Source organism: Cylas formicarius, unplaced genomic scaffold, assembly GCF_029955315.1.
Source record: "Cylas formicarius isolate icCylForm1 unplaced genomic scaffold, icCylForm1.1 PGA_scaffold_10__41_contigs__length_53128322, whole genome shotgun sequence".
NCBI classification, from domain to species: Eukaryota; Metazoa; Arthropoda; class Insecta; order Coleoptera; family Brentidae; genus Cylas; species Cylas formicarius.
This window is the reverse complement of record NW_026844214.1, coordinates 17163039-17186621: the sequence shown is the minus strand read 5'-3', so window position 1 is coordinate 17186621 and position 23583 is coordinate 17163039. Positions and strand designations below refer to the sequence as shown.

Sequence of the window (23583 nt, the reverse complement as noted above, 5' to 3'; positions counted from 1 at the left end):
CTGTGTCAATCCTATTCCCACATTTTAAAAATTCAGATTTTTGGTTTCAAATAAATTTTTCTTTCGGGGGAGTAAAATTTTTCCCTTTTTCAATAACAGCTACAAAAATGGGTTACAATAAATTCCACAAATCTAATAACCAATTTATTTCCAAAATGCAGTCTACACAATCATAAAATTAGAAAATCTACACAGGATTAACAAAATCTTCTAACAATTCAAATGTATTCAGATAATTTAATGTTCATTGTGTTTTTTTTTTCAATTTTAAGATGCCTAATAGCATCAAAATTAATTTTACCAATTAAATTTACGCCACTGCCCAAAATTTTATTAATCCTGCATATTTCTAATATTATACTCTAATATTTATACTTATTTAAAATTTTAAGAACGCTGAAATAATTTTCCGCCTTTTTCTTCATATAAAATTATGAAAAAATATATTTACATTCTACTAATAAGGAAGTCACAAATAATAAGCTGTCGGCGAAGATCAGTGGAAACAAGATAAAACTACAATTCGCGATCAAAAACAATAATATATAATCTACCTTATAAAAGAACAAAAATATAATTCTTTTCAAATAAATACCATAATTCAGCGTGATAAACTTAAAAATTTTAAGTTAACGAGTGCTCGAACGGCGAAAAAGGTTACGTTGCAAACAAATTTAAACCTTATACGGGGTGTTTCAAAAAACATGTGCCATCGCTGGTTCTTCACGAAAAAATAAGACTCTTTTTTATATCAACTACAGAGTTAAAGAGTTTTTATAAAAAACAAAAAATATTAAAATTTTAATTTTCAACACTTTGGGAAGTTAATGACAATGACAACTTTTAGATCAGGATTTTTTGAGGATTAGGTATAAATGAACAGAGATAAATAAAATTGCATTTACCGCATTAAAGAGGTCGAAATCGACAAACGAACTCGAGGTAGCTTTTAACAGGCAACAGACAGCCTTCTTAATTTTGCTATAAAAGTCAGTGGCGCGTAGGTTACCTATACGTTTTATTTTTACGTGAGGCAGATGTTTTTTGAAACGCCCTGTAGGTATACTTGTGAAATTTCGGAAAAAGGCCACAAAAGCAAGAAAACAACTCGAATACTGGTAAAACATTTTGCTGCGATTATGATTTTTGTCTTGTTGGTTCCGACAAACTTTTGATGCAACTAAAGTTGACGATATCGAAAAATTTTATTTAAAAAAAGTTGATCAGAAGTAAAAACTAAAAAATTTATTTAGTTATAAATTCCAATTTTATTGTAATCTAGGATGGACCAACAAAATAACGAATGTTTGATAGCAACAAATGTCTGTAACCGTCAAAACGTGTAAGAATTTTAGCCATAAATAGGGTTGTTAAGGAGTGAAGGTCTTGATTGTAGGAGAAAATAATAAAAAATAATAATAGACATCCTAATTAAAAGATTATCTATTTAGCTGTTACGAAAATAATTAATCCATTCAAGAATACTGAAAGTTTTGAAAATAGGTTTGATGTAAACGCTCACAAACTGTTAATGCAAAAAAATGTAAATAAATATACTGTGACAATGCTCATCCGAAAAGAGTTAGATGACCCCTTTTTTTTCTGATGAGACAACATTCTCGTCTAATAAAACTGTCGCATCACAACATTATCACTGGTGGTCTGTATCTTGAACGTATGAAACGTTATCCACAGTTATCTGATTTTTTTTGATCTGCTAGAAGAGTAGAAACAAGAGGTTGATTTGCATTGAACAAGATGTGTGAAAATTAAATTTGTATTTATTTTTTTCTATTCATTTATCCCAAGAGAATGTTCATTAAAAATAGAAACAATATTAAGCAAGCGCCACCACCACCACCAGATCTGTTTTTCCAGGTTAGTTTTTAGTTCTGATCAACTTTTTTTAATAACATTTTTTGATATTGTCAAATTTAAAGCTACTTTAAACTTCAAAATAAATAAGAACTAAAAGTTCAGATTTTCACGAAATTATATATTTTGACATGAGAATTGTTTCGACAACACCGTGTCTTTATCAAATGTTGATATTTGATAAAGACAGTGTTGTCGAAACAATTGTCATGTCAAAATATATAATTTCGTGAAAATCTGAACTTTTAATTCTTATTTATTTTGATAAATGGATTTTCATGAAGTAAAAGCCTCCTCAGTTCAATACTTTAAACTTGGGTAAAACTTATATTTTATACCAAACTTCGTAAATAATTGGAAAAGATTCATAGACGTATATATACTTTCTCTATCAATCAGATGTATGCCTAATATGAGTCTTGAGTGTTTTCCAGCCGACAATCCAATTGAGTTTTTATACGGCATTACAAGCTTACTTACCACATTCCGTAAACAACTTGGAACACCTTTTTTAACATGCCAGTGAACTGTTAGTCGCAATTTAAAAACGTTGCGATCTAGCTTTTATTTTCCAAATTGAAATTTATCGAATCTGAATGAAAAGTTTTACAGTACCTAAAATGCAGCTACAATCTTTAAAAAATATTTTTGGCTTGAACGACTGTTGCTCGAGGAGAAGGAGAATACAACTTTTGCGCTTCCAATCAAAAGTAGAAATTACGAGCCTGGACCATATAACATAAACAACAGCGTGTTTTGCTAAATTTAGCCGGTTATTTCCGAAATGAATTGGAGCAGCTCTCATTAAATTGTATCCAATGGTCACGGTACACTATTGATCCAAATGTTAGTTCAAACCCCTACAAATCATCACCCACAGCTCCCAATCAAGCTTCAAATTTTACTTTGTTTCATAGGGATGTTCAAAAAAGAGCCGAAAATCGAAAAAGAAAATGTCCGCCAATGTTGTGCGGTCCGTGTAGTATAAAAAAGGTGCAAATTATTTTATTATGCGCACACCCCGTATGAAGTACCTTTCACAGCAGCCGAAATTCAAAATCATAAAAAACTTTAGTAAATATAAAATTGTAAATCAGAAAATTGTAGCTCTCGACACAGTTTACGATACTGCTTAAACTAATGTACATTTTTCAAGTACAGCCAATAATTTACCCACAAAAATCGGAATTTCCAGGCTTTTTTAGATTTTTTGCCCATAAACCAAACACCCTCTATATGATTTAAAAAATAATCGAAGTTAAGGTTATAGCCCTGAATGTCCCACGTTTCCTAGTCCATGAATTTTTTCAAAAGAGCAAATGGTTTTCGAGAAAAGAATTCTTTTCTGAAACTATGCAGTACAGCGTAATAGTGAATAACGTCATTTCGTCTAGATTGAGTGCTAGAAATTGCGATTTTCATATGGATTTTTTTAAATATCTCGAGTAGCGTAATGAAAGCATATATACAACAATTATAGCTCTCGATGTGGCGCTAAACCAACTAACCATATCGGCAAATAATTTACTCTGGAAAAGAACAATTTTCATGGGTCTTAGATTTTTGTCTATAATTGAAAAACCCTGTATATAATAGAAAAAATGCTTGAAATAAAAGTTATAGCACCGAATCTTCCGGGTTCTTTGGTTCAGGAATTTTGCCGATCGGGATAATAGTTTTCGAGAAAATATTTTTTTTTGGGAGACAAAATAACGTTTTTTTTAATACTTCGCGATATTCAGTGGCGACCAGTTTTAACAGTTTAAATGTAAGTGTTAACTTCTACCTCCCTGCTAAATTGAAAATTGATAGCTTGAAATTTAAGACACTTGCTACATTTCTAGCATGGAATAGAGTGAACACCCTGTACAATAGATGAAAACCTTAAATGCAAAAGTTTTAGCTGTCTATGCGGTCTCTATCACCATGTAAAAGAAACTGTCAACTGAAGCACGCTCTTCTTAATGATCGTCAATCACCATTATAAGGGGACCCCAATTTTCAGTTTTTTGCGTAATACCGGGCATACCCTCTATATTTTTGAAAATTATCAGGGATAGAGGGTAATACCACTTAATCTCATGGATCTTTTCCTTTAAGAAATTTTTCGATTGCATAAACGGTTTTTGGATAATTGACGTTTTTCTTGGACCCTTCTAAACGCGATTTTTAATTTTTTTAAAATACTTCCCGACCCAATTTTCGTCATGAGGCTAAGCTGCCAAATTTGAAGTTGGCAGCTTCAAATTTCGGACACTTTTTGTGTTTCATAGCGATGTCCGAAAATAAAGAAAATCTAAAATCTCAATTTACAAATTTTAATATCGACATGATTTTTTTTAATGTTCGAATTCATTTGCTTTCAATTAGTTCAACTACAAACTTAATCAAATCCATTCGGTACTAAAAACAAAAAGCTAAACCAAATCAAAATACCAGTGCAAGTATCTATTTTAATATTAGTTTCAGCCTAATGTCCTCTAGGACACATCTCTAATTCTTACAAGCTTACCCTTGATATGAAGTTACAACTACTACAACTATATCACATACAGAGTATTCTTAACATTAAGTCTATAATTTCTTCATTAAAGGTATATGTATATACTTTTATTAGTTTTTGAGCTTTAACAAAATATTATATTGTCAGCGCCGGGCATACAACCCATGACTAGAAGCAATCATTAACGCTTGTATTATGGTTACTAAAACGGGAAGCGAAGCAAAATTGAATAAATAGCACGAACATTTTTTATATGTAAAAATTGATCTAATGAAATAAGTCTTCAGCTCAGTTTTAACCTCAGATAATTTCATCACAGGAAAGTATATTTTCCTAAGTATTATCTCATAACATGGGTGGAGGAGCTTTACCTAATTGAACAATATAATTTATCATTTTGGATATATCAATCCCATATCACGTTGATTTACTATTAATGCTGCTATGAATGAATGAATGAATAGATGTCCTAGTCGTTGCACTGCATCAATAAGAATTGTTTTCATTAGACCAAGTAACGCACTACACTTAATTACTATCTAGGAATACTTGCTGTTGTTGAGACTGCGTGTCGGATAGGGTTTAACCTCAGTTCATTTCGGTGCTGGCCAACGGAACACCAATAAGTGATACCGGAAGGTTCTTAACGTGAGTCTGCCAAGATGAGTTCAACTGGAAGAACTTCACATTGCTATACTCTACTCCATCGATATACACTGAAAAAGAACATTAGGATTTAATTTTTATTTAATACAGAAGGTTATATGATATTGTTGATACATTTTACGATATATTATTTGAGGCTGTGTACCAAAGCATGTAGGTAAATAGTCCTCCTTTCCTTTTTGGTTTTCACCAGAGTTAAAGAGAAAGCTTATGTAAGGGAATATAAAAAGCTGAGTAATACTTGTTATTCTCAGTGTGTCTGGTGTCGACCAACAGATAAGAGAGAACGTGGGAGAATTCTTCAACTTTGTCAGGCACACCAGCACACAGCAGAGGTCAAATTCCAGAAAATATGTTTTTTGGTGATAAGCATGCTGAGAGATTTAAGAAAATATCAGAACTCTGCATCAAATTTAACTTTAAGAGTGTGAAAAGTGATGATGTGTTTGGTAAAGGGAATTTACAGTATGATTTGGCTGACCAATAAATGTGATCGAGCTAACCTTTGACACTTGTTGAATGTTAAAAAGGGGGCTGGGCCTGATATGATAAAAAACCTGTTGTTTAGCGAATGTGCCGTATCCTTGTGTTGTTTGTATTTATTAATTTAGGCATATTCCCAGAGAGATGGAAACATTCATTTGCAGCCCTATATTCAAAAAAGGTAATAACTGCAATATCACCAACTACCATTTTGCATACAATGAGCACTACCCAAGGTATTGGAAAGGACGGTTTTGCCAGTGCTGGAAGGAGTCTTCCGTAATATTATTGTTGAGCAGCAGCATGGCAAATGGCCGTTCTACTGTGACGAACCTTTTTACTTACTTCGTCCCTCGGGATCTGGATAATGGCTGTGAGGTGCATTCCATATAATCTTACTTAAATGAGACCTTTGATTTGGTGGATGAAGGAGTATTACTGAACAAACTTCAAAAGTTTGACGTTGTGCGTTTCTATCGTGGCTATCTCCAGGGCCGTACTTAGCGAGTCAGCTGTTTTTTCTCACACAACATAGATATAATATCTGGAGTGCCTCAACGTTCCCATCTTGGCCCAAAATTGTTTCTTCTTCTTTGGACTCAGATTACACACTTTGTGCAGATGATTTAAAAATTTACAGCTGTATAGGGTCAGTTGATGATTGTGAAGTAATACAAAGGGATATTAATTTCTCTAGTGGAGTGGTGTAGGATGAACAATTTAAAATTAAATACTGCAAGATGTGCCTGTATGGTTTTCTCTCGACGTACAAATCCTGCTGATTGCTCATATAGATTGAATGAGTGTGTGTTGAAGAGAATAAGTAATAAAGGATTTAGGTATCATTATGGATGAATCATTACGTTTTGAGCGGCACATTGAGAATTTCGTTAGCCGGGCTAACCATATGTTGGGTCTGGTATGGAGAATGTCCGGAGATTTTCACAAATTGGGATGTATTGTCATGCTTTACAGTTCTATCTTGAAGTATGGGTCAACAATCTGCACTCCTTTTTACAAAATTCACAAACATCGAATTGAGGCTGTGCAGAACAAGTTTTTAAAGTATCTTAGGTATAGGATGGGCCAGAACGGTTTACATATAGATGCCATTGAAGAGGGGAGGGCTTCATGGACTGACTTTTCTCTAGGACCTTAGTAAATTTCTGGATTTATGTTTTGTCATTCAAGTGATCAATGGTGCCATTGATTCTCCTTGTATCCTGTCAAGTTTTAATTTTCATGTCCCTTCTTGAGAATTGAGATGAAGTCACCCTTTTGTCTCCTGTACTGAGTAATACTCGATATGTTCTGTTCAGAATATGCCTTTAAATAGCTTTAAAAATAAATTAAAGAAAATTTTTTTCTTATCATTACGTGACTTAATAATGTTTCAAATAATGTGCCATCTAAATGATATGTAGTTTTTTACTGTCCATAGTTTGTCATTTTCTTTTTGTTATTATATGCTAGTTAAAGTTAGGGTTATTAATATTTAAAATAAATCTGTAAAATGGTGTAACATCGACAGAATAAATAAGTAAATAAATAAGTTAGACGCCAATTTCAGTTCCTGAAATTAGTGTTTGAACATTTTTTAATAATACCCATTGTTAAAGCTTCGCCTTATACTTGTCTCAAAAAAAGACAAATATTCATAAGAATGAGTTTTTCTTGCTTAAGCAGAATAAAGCGTTAAATTTAATCCTTTTATTATAAAAATTCCTTAATTCAAGTCCCTTTGGCTATATAGTCAATTTATAAGTTTACAGTCAGACTCGAAACTTGATGTTTGATTCTTGAGTTGTATATTCATTTAAAAAAGAATTTCTTACAAACCATATCGCTGTTGATAAAAAAAGTAGTATTTGTTATTTTTGGGATAATGTTTAACGAAATGTTGGCAAGAAATTTTCGTATCCAGTTAAATTTCTAGTTAACCTAGGCTTTTGAATACATAAAACTAATATTCTGCGTATAGTGTGACGGTAAAAAACTTCAGCGATGTACAAGGCGTCTGTTTTTTGGTGGACAAGTAAAAACGTTATGTTAAATAGAGCACCCTATATATTTAATAATTTTTGAATTTTTCGCAAAATTTTGAACATATTTGATATATGTCTTACCGTTTCTGACATATCTGGAATTTTATGTCAAAAGTGCGTTTCCCCAACTGAAGACCGTTCTTACATATTTCGCTCTATTGTACTGATCTGCATTGATATTTTTAAAATAACTACAGAGTAATGAAAAAGTAACATTAAAAATTTGGCTTTATGTCACTCAAGAAATTTCTAATAATTTGGGAAAAAAAATTATCGCGGAGTCGTCGGTCTAGTAGGTGGTGAATTATTTAGATGCAAATGGAAAAATTTGCTATCTGTCAGTTATTGTCAGCATAGTTTCGACTTTATATGAAATAATGTAACTTCAGACTAATTAAAAATTCATGCATTCCAATTAATTTTTCATTTATGTCCCCATCAAACCTATAACTGTTTGGTGTATTTTAGATCTGAGATGTATTTAATTGGTCACAATGCCTTTAGGTCCTATTGTTGTGGCTAGAATTGTAGCATTAATATAAGATGGTTGAGGAAAACAGGAAACTGCAAGAATTGTTAGTAGGAGTCTATGTACTGTACAATACATATACCGATGCTACGAGGAGACTGACTTGATCCCTAGAAGACCACGATCTGATTGAAATAGGATCATCAACGAAAGAGATGATCCATTTTTCGTGTCCGCAAGTTTGCGGAATAGAATAGCTTCTGCTGTTTGGTTTCGAAATCAACTTCAAGAGGTTAAAAATGTTAATGTTCGGATTGCTACAGGGCCGCCATTCCACCAATGGCATCGGACTGGAATGATTATGAATCGGACACCTCACCTAAAGAGACCCGAAGAAAAGTAAGCCCCCGATTATATTGATGAAAGACTTTCACATGGTGCTGATTCAGTTATGGTTTGGGCGGGAATTTATTCAGAAGCACGCACAGAGTTCGTCTTTATGCAGAATGGATGTCCGACAGCTCACAGGTGCAATATGAAAATCCTATACCCCACACAGCCAGAATAGTCAGTGAATATCTGGATGATGTGGGAATTAGGCTGTTTGATTGACCAGCACTCAGTCCAGACATAAATCCCACCTAACATGTCTGGGATGAGATGGGACAACCTAATCATAGATATACACCAGCTACAAGAAGTGCTGAAAAACCTGCCAATGCAGAAATTGGACAACATCGACCAGACTGTAACCCGTAATTTAATTCAAAGGATGCGTCGTTGATAACATGCAGGTTTGCTCAATTGTCAATTATCATAATGGTCATAATAGACATTTTCTGTTTTCTGACAGAATCGTGAAAACCAACATAAGATTTTTCCCATTAAATGTTAAATTCAGTTACCCAAATAGAGTATGATAGATAATTTACCACCTACTAAAAAAAAAATTGTAATTTCTTGAGGGACCTAATTTTTTTACTAGCCAGTGTATATCTAAGGAAAAATCAAACCGTTTCACCTTTTAGCGGAGAGGTATGAGACGCACGAGCAGAACATATGAGTCGCGACACCCCTTCCACGTTTTGACTGCGTGGTTCAACCTCCTTTTCCTTTTCCTTTTTTTTACCTAGTCTCATAACTAAAAAATTATTTCTTTGATTTAAATTATCTTATAAAATTCATTAACAATTAATCACTTTTCTGCTTCTTTTCCTTGCTTGCCATATGCATAGTTAGACTTAGACCAGACGCAGGAGTGGGTGAGGCTTGTAGACCTCGAAACATGCTCTTCAAAGATACTTTTCCTTCTTGCTTAGTTTTGTCTTTATCAGCCTTAAAATTGTCGATTAAACTAAATATGATTAACTTTGACCAATATATGCCCACCTTAGCTGCTGTTTCACAGAATTTTGGCAATTGCCAGTAATCGATTTGTAGTTCGAGTGGTTCCCATGGCGAATCGCGAACCTGGACATTAGGAGAGGAAGGAGGAGTGACAGAAGGTGCCGGTGGGCTTGAACAAATGTCATCCATGTCCACAGATACTGACAGTATATTTTCTGCGGGACCAACTCTAACTTCCTAAAATTAAAAAAAAAGAAAAAAAAAAGAAACAAACAAATTATCAGTTCCGCACTTACGTTAACAAATGGAATGAAGACTTGACTATTTTCATCGTAACAGGTCAGCATGGCTTCGCCAATAGGTAAATGAGCAAGCGGCGCCGACGAAGGTACTGATATGTATCTGAGCAATCTAGAAATTATAGAGTTGTGGTTGTTAAAAATGTAGTAAAAAATGTTTTCAAAGGTTCAAAATTTTGTGCTTTCGCACACAATGTTTTGTCGCTTCAGAGAGATATTCATTTAGGCCGAAGCTACAGAAAAAAACTTTGGAAACACTTTTGTTTGCCAAGTTTTAGGAAATCTACAACTTTTTGAAATAGGAAACTTGAACCAACACACCATTTTTTTAAATGCCAAACAGAATAAAATTATAAAAATAGGGTGATTCCATTTGAAAAAAATGAGTTTTAATGAATTTTTCATGTTAGCTTTTGGCCATACTGTATTTATTTATTTTGAAAAGATTAACTCACACCATTAAAGTAGATAATATATTTAGACCCGCAAACATCACTTTTGATATGACATTAAAAATATGCCAGAAACTGTTACACTTAGTAACAGCCTCTTATACATAAAATATGCCTACAAAATTCCGAGTATTTCAAAAATGCCTTTGATATATAAGGTTTGAAATAAGAAAGTTGTTATTTGCACACGAAAAGACAAACGCTCTGCACATTTAGAAATGTAATATTTGTAAAGCATAAGTGAATCCAAATAACTTTTGTCTTTTAAGTTTTTTTTGGTATTTTGTACAGATTTTGACACAGATCTCATACCATAATAAATGGCCACCTCTTACACAGTTGACAGATAATTTTATCATAATTCTTTCGGCTGCATGCCCTAAATCACCACATTTTTATTCTATGGCCATAAGGTCATAAGACCATTATCAGTAATATTTGATGAGCCCATGAGTGAAAAAAAAATGAAAAAGAAATTATTGTCCATTTAAATAAATACAAAAACAGAGATAGAGAGAAATGGTGGAAATAACACTTGAATAAATTACGTTACATTACTACTCAGAAATACTAATGCAAACCTCTGTATAAGTTCGTCGCCTTTTGATTCTGCTTCAACTGGAAACAATGACATATATGCTTGATCCAATGTTGACAAATGTCTGCTAACGCCACAAATTCCTATAGGTACAACAAATATACGGGTGTAGGATAACCATTCGGACGGTTTACTTGATAGAATCTCCACATAGGGTCTCACAAACCACCCTATTAATGTATCACCACCCATCAACACTAACTTTACGGCACTCCCTGGTTTAGCGCAACTATTGCAACTAAAACAAATAAATAAAAAATATAAAATAAAAAATATAAATTCAGTAAACAATATCTTAATTATATCTAAGTCAAATACTATTCTAGATTCAACCGTAATAAAAAGATTATTAGAAAAGTTCATTTAAAAAAAGAAAGAAGAGAAACATTTTGGCAGAATCTCAAAACCCACAAAAAACAATATCGTACTTGGTGATTGTTATTGTCCTTCGAGGCCTGCAATATTAGAAATATAGCTGAAATTTACTAAACCTACTTACTATTTATGTATTTTCAAGAAAAGGGCGCCAATCACAGCTTTTACTTCCACAGCAGATATAGGTTGAAAAATTTTATGATGCGGACTTAAACGGCTCACAACCACACTTGCTATGTTTTCTGGGGCGCATAGAAATGTTACATACTCCGGAAGTATGTTTTCCTCTGCTGGTAATATCCTCGATATTTGATCAAGAAAACCTTTACGCACCTATAATGTACAACACCAATTAAATATTCTACCCTAATTAAATACCACTCACTGTAACTTCAGGAACAGGCGTGTCAGAGCTCACACTAAGCGAATTCTTTTTCTTGGCAGACGACGCTGAAGACCTGAACAATTTAGATTTTTTCTCGCTAAGCTCCTGCATAATATTCGAAAAGTCATTCTCGGCCTAAACAAAATACCTTGGGTAAAAGAATTGCTATCACTGGGATATAACAGCATTACAAACTATAACAAAATGAGGTAAAAAATTATAAATAATAATGTTTCTGTTTTACTTTAAACATAACATTTTACAGAAGAAAAGGAGAAACCGTTATTCAGTTAATTTTTCAAAGAAACTGCCACAGGCTACTGTAATACTATTTACAAAACTTCTGGATACCTCTTGCGTTGGTTGTTGTTGAGTCAAACTTGCTAATGTTTCGCCAATCACCCTGTTGGCTTCTTCAGAACTTAACTGAAACTGGCTCGCATTCTACTCTGTACTTGCTTATATATTGGGGGCAGGAGTTAAAGAAGCTGCATGAACATTGTCTCGGATTACTGATTCCCCTATAGTCGAGGTTAACATTGTTTGGATGCTTCCTGCTTATATATTGTTTGAGGAGTGAGCAGCTAAAGGAGGGGCATGAACATTGTCTCGGATGACTGATCCGCATATTGGTAACAGGTAAAGGCCCGAGTTGCTTTTAAGATTGTTTGGTTGCTCATAGATTTCTACAGATTCTCGGATTTTTTATTGATACAAGATTTGATTACATGCAAGAATTTTGATGAGTTTATTTGTCTTAGTCTTAAGGCTCTTTCATGTTCTTTGAGCCTAGTTGCAATGTATTCTTTGCCGCATATGCATGGAACCCTGTAAACTCCGGGCATCTCAAAATAGAATTTTGTCTTTGATGGCTGGAAGATGCTGAGAGATTTTTGAACAAGGGGTAAATCTGGTTTTGAAGTTATATTTCTTCAGAACTTTGATATGTGGTCAATGATGTTTTGAATGTAAGGAAGGAAAACAGTGGCAAGTATAAGCAACTATTCGAAGGTTGTGGTGAAGTGTATTTTGTGATGAAATGCTTAATATCTTTAATGTGGAAATTATGAGAGAGAAGAGCAGAGGTGAGGTGTTTTAATTCTGGGTTCAGTGACTCGGGCTGAGATAGTTTTACAGCTCTGTAAATAAGAGTGTTGATAACCGATGATTTTTGGGCAGGATAGTGATGTGACAATGCATTAAGGTGAAAAGGTATGGTTCCAGATTCTCCCATTTTAATATATCTGAAATGATGTTGAGAGTTTCAGGAGTAGGGAATTTAGTAAAGAGGGATTCTACGTCGAACCTAACCAGAATATGTTGTGGATCTAATGTAGTGCTTTTTAATTATTCAATGAAGTAAACGGAATTAAGTACAAAGAATACATTAAGACTAAGACAAATAAACTCATCAGCAGTTGCCGAGCACAATCACGAAACTGGACATAAAATTTTATTCGATAGAACTAAAATTCTTGCATGTAATTAGTTCTTCTACCAACAACAAATTCGAGAATCTATAGAAGTCTAAAAGCATCCAACCAATGTTAACCGCGACTATATGGGAATCAGTAATCTGAGACAATGTTCATGCATCTCCTTTAACTCCTACCCCAAAGCCAGTTTCAGGTAAGTTCTGCAGAAGTCAACAGGGTCATTGCTGAAACATTAGCAAGTTTGACTCAACAACAATCCACGCAGGAGGAATCCAGAAGTTTTTTAAATGGTGAAATATTTAGTTGGTATCTCTGACATTTCAAGGACAAAATAGCTAAGAAACTGGTAGGTGAAAAGACTCCCAGTGTCTTCGCAGCAGTGGCATAGTACACCAAACCTTTAAAACCATTTTGTTAATTCTTTCAGGGATATTTTAGTTACCTTTCCCGACACGAACAAGTGATAAAGGCAAAAAAAAAGTATAAATGTATTTTAAGATGGACGCCACACATGCATACAAACCAAATCTAACCGTGTGTTTGCGTGAACCGGCAGATTGTTCTCTTGGAGGTGATCCTGTCTGTGGATCACTCTGCGCTTCTGGATCAGTGAAACAAATATCTGCATTGCCATCACTGCCAGAACATGTTTTTTCTTCTGCAACCTAAAGAGATTTTCATGAAGTTAGTTTCTCACTCTCTTTCACACAATGTAATCTGCATAACTGACAGTCTGATTTAAATGAAACATCCTGTATCTAACCGCATGTTTAGCTGTTGCCTCTACTACTTGCATTTTAAATTTAAATAACTAATTTAACACGCTGACTGTTCAAAAATACGTTTTTGTTATTATTAAATAATAAATTTCGCTTATTTTTTATTTGCCATCAGACGAACCTAAAAGCAAAAAAATAAAGATAAATCTATCGTCTACAACAAAGGAAAGTTTCCTCATACCTATTCAAGATTCAAGTTTTTCTGTAACATTAGTTTCCACTAATCATTTTCAAAAAAGTAGTATATTTATATTATATCGCTTACTTAAAAATAATTTTTTGATGAAACTAAATTATTTTTTTAAATAAAAAATTGAATATTTGTTTAATTCATGTGTTCATTTGCCAACACTTCCCTTGTAATCATAACTGAGATTTTGACACATTTCCACATCCACGTTATGACAATTTTTCTTGTTCTAATTGTTATTTCTTCCTTTATTGTAGACGGGAGATTTTAAGAAATATCCCGTTTCTTAGTTATTTTATTTTTTCTATATTTAAGCAAGAGTCACTAGTTGTACCAATGGAAATGTCAACATATTCTCTAGTGTGATTAAAACCGCCAATATTCTTAATTAAATTAAAATCCTCAAACGGCTCAGTTTATTTATAATGCCCATATAATCAGCTTTATCTTTATTTGATATTACATTCCTTCTTTCGGCAAATGGAAAATAAAAACAAAAAATTGCCAAATTTGTTATTAATTAATAACAAAACTCTATTTTAAGCAAACAGTGTATTGAATTGATTACTTAAATTTAAAACGCAAATGTACAGCTTTTTTATATTCAGAACTCACTAGAGCGATAAGTGGACTTTATTTTTTAAATGATTAATAAAAATGGATGAATGAATAAATACTATGGAAAAACTTAAATCAACAGGTAATAGGGAAAGCTTTACAAAAGTGATTGATGGGCAATACCTCAATACGATCAAATTGTTGGAAATAGAACACCACCTTGGACACTTGACTAAACTCATAGACTATATTAATATCCATTTTTAATATTATAAAGGCAGCAGATTAAATAATATAGAACAATATAGTACAATTGAATTTTTTTTTCAAAACAGTGAAAAATAAGGAAGATATAACCAGTCTTTATACAGATGGTGTTCTGTTTTTCATGCAAATTAGAAAACATTTTTTATATAAACCCTACATTTAATAAAAATCTTTAAAAATAAGTTAAGTGACAGAGAATATAAATGTTATCAAATTGAATTAAGGGTACCTTTTCAGCTTCAATAAATGGTATATTACTGGAGTCCAACAAACTTCGACTACTGCTAAAAAATGGACGCAAACTAGGTTTCGGTGTACTGGAAATGGACATAGTGTCTTGCTCGGCACCGGAATCTTCATCACAACTTAACGACTCTAACTCTTGAAACAGCGCTTGAATATCACTTGGGTTGTCTAGGTCAGCCCCCCGGCCACCTGTAGATAATTTTTTTTTTATAGATTTAAAAAAGAACAATAATATCACCTTCTGTATCAGGAACACGGAACCGTCGCAACAACGACACAAATCGCTGCTTCAAATTATGTCTTGTATGCGGGAGTTTTCTTCGTATCGGCTCGCTATCGGATAGATCGCCCTGTTCTTCCTCCCCCGATGATATTTCATCATCCTCCTCACTGAGAAGTGTATATAGAAAAAAATTAAGCTTCTTAGTCGATTTAGAAAACTGTAGCGCTATTGCACTCAGATTATAGACTAAGAGACTAGAAGATTACCTGAAGTCGTGATCACGGTCAGTCTTATGATCTTGATCGATGGGAGTGGAACTAAGTTGTATTATGTGTAGTCGGGCCAGCGGGCTTGAACCCTTGTCTTTACCGCCAGCGTCGGAGGTTAATTCCAATTCTAGGTCCATGGGTTTTTGAAGGACCTGACAATAAAGCACCCGTAAGTTAAAGACGCCCAGACATTTGACATGGGAAACTTATAACACCTAAAATATTTATTGAGTATTTATTTTAAATCAAAAATCAAATCATAGAAAGCGCAGCTCATGTTGGCTATTAATACTATTATCGACGGAATAGTATTAATAGTTTGCAATCAATGATTTATTTACGTGAATTCTCATCTTAAACACGACAACAAGTTAGTTCGCACCAATATTTTGTGCTGAAACTATAGCAGCCAATTTAGCGTCGCCTAAATTATTTTTGAACATCGATATTTAAAAAAAAACATATTCGCAACTTCAAAACGGGCAAACTACCAATGTCGCTATGGAGTAATATACGCCTGAAAATATTGGAAAGGGGTCAAGAATGTTTTTGTTTCTCCACATTTTTTCGATAAGGTTTATTGTCAAAACATATAGACTGTATCAGTTTCTTTTCAGCTGCACTTTAACAAACAGTTCTTTGTCTTTGTATCTCGAAAACTGCATGTTTATATGTTGACTTTAACAGTACACTAAATTCCTGCTACAACAAACAAAAAAATATAAGTACTAAAAACATTTCAATTTCTTTTCATTCTAATAAATTTAATCGTTTTTTGCGTGTAGATATTAAAAGATAAAAAAAATTATGTATGCATGTTGTAGGAACAACCGATAACATTTACGGTCGAAACAGAGTTTGTTTACGTTCCTCGTTCTATAAATAACTTAAGTAAATAAATGACAAACCTAATGATATTTAATAATGTAGTGCCTTTCATTATGAAGGGTTTTTAAAAAGGAAATATCCAATTCAAATGGCCATGATCCCAAATGAGAAAGGCCAGCTGTATAATAAAAAAAAAGTAATATTTGACATTAAGCTTCCTCCGACTGATTCAATTTGTATCGGGTAGCCTGTTTATTAGGGGATGATACCTTATCCCATAACATTTATAAAAATATCAAATATCGGATTCACATACATCGAAAATACTATATTTTTATACACATTTTAGTGGACAAGTAACAACTTTTTTATAAATTTAATAACGTGTATATTAAGGCTTTTTAAATTTCTCGCAACATTCCTATATCTAAGTCTTACCCTTTGTGTCATATTTCGAATTCTATGTTAAAACCAAAAATATTATAATAATCTTCTAATATGGCATTAAAAAAATCTCATTTAAGTTATAGAAAGCAAGACTCGCCAAACCATTTTTTACCAGATATTTAAATTTATTGGCACAGTGCAACCCCAAGTTTTATAGGCATGACAACTAGGCTACTAGCCACAATGGATACATTATGATTATGAATTTTCTTATCATAATTAGGTCTCAGTTGTTTACTTAGGTTGGAATTTGTATAACAAAAGGCGAAGTTGCAGTTACACTTCATCACTTCAATAGGCAGGTAAAAATAGTCAATATTCTCATGTCACGAAACGGTTGGCGACAAGAAAATACCGAGGTATAGATTCTAGGCAATTTAAATACTTCGCCAGAGCGTCAATGTACAATGCTATAAGCTCAGGCATGAATGAACATAATTATGCAAAACGTAAAACATCTATGGAAACCAATTTTCTCGATACCAAGATCACATAACAATAGGTAAAATGTTTTATTTTTAAACTGATCTATACCTAGAAATTTTACACTGCCCTTACGGATGCACTTATTGCCCAGCGTGACTAAAAGGCTTTTATTTAAGTCTCTAGATATTCCCTTCAAATGAAAAAATATATATAAAAATTACGAAAGTTGCCTAACCAATAAACCAATCATAGGCTTTCAAAGCAACTTCTGTCTGAACGAATTTATTTACTTCCACGTATTATTAATATTCCTTTAAAACCCATAAATTAATTTTATTAATGGGATTAATTAAACACAATTAATTCCATTGTTTTGTCGGTCCGGGAAGGACGAGTAGAAACCCATCCCTTGTTGTACCGGTGCAGGAGTGAATATTAATGCTTAAATAGCTATAACTAGTATGCTTCCACATGGCGGGTCAGTTCACCACCGGTCCGTTGAAAAAACTAATATCGTGAAAGTTTAATGGCAGAAGGCAACAAAAACAAAATTGTGAGGCATTACGGTCCTACAATGGACAACCTATGTATGTCATTTACCCTTCGTGCAAATATAAAAGGAAAATGCAGAGTTTCATACCTGGTCCATCCGGATAAGGCCTGAGGCCAAAGTTTTGAATCCCATTATGGTTCGATTCTTATACTTCTTTCTTCTTTGCAAGAGAAGATGCAGCTTGTTACCCTCCCTTTTTAGATAATGAGGATATTGTAAGCAAAATGTTACATCTAATGGACTATCAAAGCTTCCATTGGGATGTAAAATTAGCTCGTTTGATCTCAATGTGCGTTTACTCGACTGAATTTTTACGGCCACAGATATACTGGCTACTTCTGAACCTAAGGGTTTCAGGATTTGAAGCCTTGTAAGTGTTAAGGAGCAAAGCCTACAAGTAAAAAAATAACACTAAATAAGTAAATTACGCATAAACCACGTCATTTTGAAAATGTCAACCGCAAAATTATTTTAAACAATTTGGACGTGTTCCAAAGCGATTTTTTTTTAATATTCCAATGAAGTAAATAATGAAGCCAGATGAAGTAAGTTAAATTAGTTGCGGTTTAAATTAAATTTATTGAACAATTCGTTATTCTCACAGATAAAAATCTCTCATTTCTCTCTTGCCATCTGGTGATCATTCCCATACCGCAAAAACACCAGTGGCCCTAGAATGCACCATTGTAGGATTCTTAATTCAACTCCATTAAGCTTGGAACTGTGGTAGTTTGAAAAAAATTCAAATACAGTCGAACTTCGATAACTCGAATTTTTGATAAGTCGAACCAAATTGGTTGGCAATAGCATCAAAAGTAGGAAATGTGTGTTAGATTGTCTTGATTACTCGAAAATCTTGATAACTCGAACGAAACATTTGGTGTCAACTTCGATAAGTCGAATTTTCTCGGGGAACCCCCTAATTACAACCGATCTTAACCTGCCTTTTTAACGTATCTATGCAAGCAGTTCAGTTTCTGTGTTTGCTAAGTTCACTTGTATGACTTACTAGTTAATACTAAGTGAAAAATACTGTCCCTATTCAATTTACACATTATATTAAAGACATTTTTGGATTTTTGCATTTGTTGATATGTCATCAAAACGTACTTTAAAAACTTTGTCTGTCGATCAAAAATTCGAGGTTATAAAAGAAGTGGGAAGTGGCTTAAAAAATAAAGATGTACCTGTGAAGTATGGGATTTCGGCAAGTACAGTGTCTACAATTTCGAAAAATAAACATTTAGTCATCACCGCAATGGAACGTTTCGAAGAAAACAATAACAATAACATTACACTAATGGATTGTGTTGACGACGTAATTACCGCATGGAATATCAACGTTAAGTCTGAAACAATTTCCAACTGTTTTAAAAAAAGCCGGTTTTGGTCAGTATTCTGAAAGGGAAGAAAGAAAAGAGTGAAGACGAAATCCAAATAGAAATCGAGTTTAAAGCTTGGAGAAACATTAGAGGTATAGCAGAAGGTAGCACCATCAACGATTTTATACATGTGGATGAGGATATTGTTACTTGAGAGTTTCCTACTGATGAAGATATTATCGAGTCCTGCAGATCCGAACCAATACAGTTAAACATTGAAGATGACTGCGAAAGTGACACGATGGAGGAGGAATTGGAAGATGATTCTCAGCAACGATCTTCAAATGAGTTGGTTGAACATTCGTTGATTGTCTTGCGTTCCTATTTGAAAACCAGTGAATACACAACCGATTCCCTCTATGACTGTTTAAATAAAATTGAAGCTTTTGTTGAAAAGCAAAATAAGAAATCCGTCAGTCACAAATAACTGACTTTTTTCCAGTGAAAGAGTAAACTTTAATATGTACATACATATGTGTATATATATATATATATATATATATATATATATATATATATATATATATATATATATATATATATATATATATATATATATATATATATATATATATATATATATATATATATATATATATATATATATATATATATATATATATATATATGTGCATACATACTATGTTTATATATACTGGGTACATATACAATACATTTGTATGTACATATATTATGTAAATACATACATACATATGTACTACTATTTCATAATTTTCCTTTTTTGTTCAAAAATCATAGATATTAGGGCATTTATGTAACGTATAACCCATTTTTAAAAATGAATGAATAAATGTTCATTCACAAAAAAGTACATGCATTTGTAGTTTTTATTGATAACTCGAAATTTTCATGTGTCAAATCGCAGTTCGACTGTATTAGTAACGCTGGCTTTAAAACATAAGAGCAACGAGACGGAAAAATTGGAGGGCGGCTCAGTTACTCGGTACTCAGGGTAGGTTAAGTGTGATATGTGCTCCCCTTACCCTATACTACAAAATACAAAGAATATTAATTTATATTTATATTAGTTTATTTGGTTTTATTGCATTTTACAATATTGATCAACAACTTAAATTCAGGAAGAGGATATTATACTTGTGGGGTGAGACATAGCAGAGATACTAGACTTCTGGGATTTGCATTAAATACATCAAAGTTTATAACATGATAATAGTATATTAACCAACAAGTTTGATAAACACCATTTAGCCTGAATTGTTACGAGCGGAGCACATAAAAACAACTTTGTGGAGACATTCAAGCGACGAATCTTAGCATTAAACATCAAACTTCACATCAACAATAATTTGGCGGTTTAAATATGCCTTCGGCAATTGATAAAATTAATTTAAAAAATAATTAAAAATGTTAATAAACAGCATGCTAAAATCAGATTTGAAAAAATTAAAACATTTAAAGATACAACTTTTACATGTACTTGGGAAAATTGTGCATGGTGACATAAAATCTCAAATGAGAGATAAGAAATATAGGTATAAGAATTGTCCTATTCTACGTCGGCAAAATTCACTTTACACGAAGTATATCTGGATTTGATGATCTGCTCAAAGGGAGAAACGGAGACTGTCCTTTCTTATTCTTTAGTTCCATGTCCAAAATGGTGCGTGCAAAATTAGTAGTTAACACAAGACCCGGGAGAGGCAAACTAATAACCACGTCGTTGAAAAAAAAAGTAGTTCAATATAAAATATCAAGTTTAGAGCACACGGAACTAAAAGAAATCAATGACTCTACAGTAGAAAAGTATATAAACAGAACAGTAAAAACTGAGAAGCTTTTTGCACAAACAAAACAAACAGGACAGAGAATGTAACTAAGATATGCAAGAACTCAGCAAAAAGACTTATTAACAGTTTACATGAATCACCTATGGAGTAGCCTTAATGTGATGGGAGAACTATACAGCGACGGATGCAAAAGGTGAAACCAACCTTATTTGAAAGTAAGTTGACGTTGTTTTGGTACTGGCAAATATAGAACAAATTCTTTCTTTCAGAAAATTCTGAAAACATGGAACAAAAATTCCTAAAAATGTCTGCAATTATGAAGAAAACTAACTTGAAACTTCCAACGGTATGGACAAAGAGACTGAAAGAAAATTAGCTGCAATTTTGCAGAATTCCAGCAAACTAAACAAAAAAACGAAAATTTAGAGGACGAGTTTGCAGAAAATTCTGTGTGCATCAAGAAAATGCACTAGGAAACAAGAAAATTGTAGGGATATGAAAAGTTAGCAACATGTAGAAAAAATTATAAAGGGCAAACATGCTAATTTAAGATCACCACGGGAAAATAAAATATAGAAGGCAAGTCAAGAAATACACATTCGAAGTCATTGTGACAAGAAGACGCCCCTTTGAGAAAACAAAAAGAAGCTCGAGAGGTTACAAGATTTATATTTTGGCATAGATAAGCAGCAGGCTTATCAAGAAAACTGCAAAATGGTTATTATTTTATGGCATTTACATAATCTATATGTATTATTACGTTATATTTAAAACTAATGGGTGGTGTTTTATGGCATAGAGAAAAATTTTGTTGAATAGACCAAGAAATAATCCCTCTCTGTCTATACTTCAACTAGAGTTTCAGTCCTTCGTGAAAATTCAAATGTTATGAAAACACATACATTCTTTTACTTAACTGCCCTCAGGACCCTTAGGTATATCTAGGGTTACATACAATGCCTAAATAATCAAGGAAAAACTAGAGAATAACGTGGAGTATGAAAAATTGCTTATTAAGAAGGTTAGCTCAATATCAACACTACATTCTGTAATGAAATTTTTGGCAAATTACTTTATCCTGTGGAATGTGCCAAAATAGTCAAAATCATAACACAAATTTCATTTAAACATTCGTTTAAAGCTTCCTATTCTGTGTGAATATCTCCTAGACTAGGTAGGCAATTACCAACAACTTAAAAATAGCGAGCATACCTGGGTATACAATTTGATGGGGTCCTATCAACCCAAGTTGCGTAAAGCCGCATCTTAGGAGCAGAAGCGGCCGTGCCAGTTAATGTTCTATTTGGTTTTTCGCCCATCTTATTGTTGTACACACGCTTGCAAAAGAAAACACAGAACTGAGTCACTTTTCGGTGGCGAGATAGTCTCGAAACCAGTTTTCAAACAAAAATTCATTTTTTCAATTTAAGCGATAGTAATGAGGCTAGTCCCCGTATTTCGAAACAGAATAATACCAATACATTACTAAATTTTATCTTCTCCAACCGTTACAAATACCGACAACAACCATTTATGACTGATTGACAGTATTGACAAAATACGAATATTGACAAACATGCACAGATAAAAATTCATTGTGATCCTTCTCTCACGTTGGCAGGATTTAAGCTAAATGCAAAGGCTGAATGATAGTGTGACGTTCCACGGCCCACAGCAAATACAATTTCTATATTTTTAAGCCACCGAAATGCACGAGATTAAACAGATAAAAACTAAAAGTTTTAAATTTGTGTTCTTTATTTCAATGAATCTAATAATAACACAGGGACAGATAGGTAAAAAAATACAAGAAGTTCGTAAAAAAATGTGGGACGTCAAATATAATACACCTAGTTATATACCTCCAACCAGACGAAGTCCAAAGCTAAGCAAAGATAACGCCACGCTGACACCGCATCGAAAGCCCTATTTATTCGATTGTCACATTGTAAAATTGCTCTTAATTATTTCAGCCTTTGTATCGGCTAGTCCGAATAAAACTTTATTTTGCTTTCTGTGTAATAAATGTTGTTAAAAACGCTCTCCCGAATTTTGAACATTTAAGTGGCGCAGTCGGAACAGATTTTCTAAGTGCAGTAGTGGTGGACAATTAACCAGAATCTTCTAAGAGTTTCTGTGAAATCGCCAATCGTGGAAAGTTCGAAACCTTCGCCACGTGGATTTTTAAATCCTTCAGCACACAGAACCAGCAGCAATGGAAACAGAACAACGATCTACAAAGATACAACACGCATGTGACGAGATGAAAAATTGAGCTGGAAAGAAGGGATAGTTTAGGGCTCGCATTGCAAGCGATTAGGTTAAGAAAAAGAGAAAACAAATTGAATCAAATCGATTAATGAGCGATTCTGAAATCGAGAATCTCGAAAAACAATTCAATTCAATTTTAAAGTTAGGTAGTATGAGTAGTGCGGAACCTAGAATTAATTGGAATCATTTTAAATCCAAGGTGGATAACATAAAACCTTACGACGGAAATAGCGATACGATAAATAAGTGTATTGCTAAGTGAATTATTGAATTGAATTGAATTGAATTGAATTAACTAGAACAAGACCGTTCAAAAATGAACATTTGATTGATTAATTTCGGTGCTAGGCTACAACTTTTAAAGAGTAGTGTCATACAGCGAATTAGTAATTGACAAGATTTAAATCAAAATGAAAAACTTTTCCATGTAAATTATTATAAC

General features: G+C 33.2%; 1 protein-coding gene across 1 annotated transcript; it reads right to left on the bottom strand.

Annotated features, from left to right (window-relative positions):
* Nucleotides 1–129: 129 nt before the first annotated feature.
* On the bottom strand, nucleotides 130–22410 carry LOC132703179 (phosphofurin acidic cluster sorting protein 1). Its single transcript, XM_060672311.1, has 14 exons — nucleotides 22083–22410; nucleotides 17807–18110; nucleotides 15463–15617; nucleotides 15212–15363; nucleotides 14957–15162; nucleotides 13467–13598; nucleotides 11498–11632; nucleotides 11237–11445; nucleotides 10721–10975; nucleotides 9685–9799; nucleotides 9431–9625; nucleotides 9241–9376; nucleotides 9063–9182; nucleotides 130–5094 (listed from the first exon to the last, which is right to left on the bottom strand). The coding sequence occupies exons 1-14, from the start codon at nucleotides 22187–22189 to the stop codon at nucleotides 4967–4969; spliced, it is 2349 nt and encodes a 782-aa protein (XP_060528294.1). The 5' UTR covers nucleotides 22190–22410; the 3' UTR covers nucleotides 130–4966.
* Nucleotides 22411–23583: the final 1173 nt, after the last annotated feature.

What these genes read in the sequence shown, in the direction of transcription:
- LOC132703179 (XM_060672311.1), bottom strand. Translation starts at nt 22,189, where the DNA reads ATGGGCGAAAAACCAAATAGAACATTAACTGGCACGGCCGCTTCTGCT. An exon ending in CATTTATTGAAGCTGAAAAG is followed by an intron (nt 13,599 to 14,956) that starts GTACCCTTAATT and finishes AAATCTCTTTAG; the next exon opens with GTTGCAGAAGAAAAAACATG. An exon ending in TTCTTGAAAATACATAAATA is followed by an intron (nt 10,976 to 11,236) that starts GTAAGTAGGTTT and finishes TATTTGTTTTAG; the next exon opens with TTGCAATAGTTGCGCTAAAC.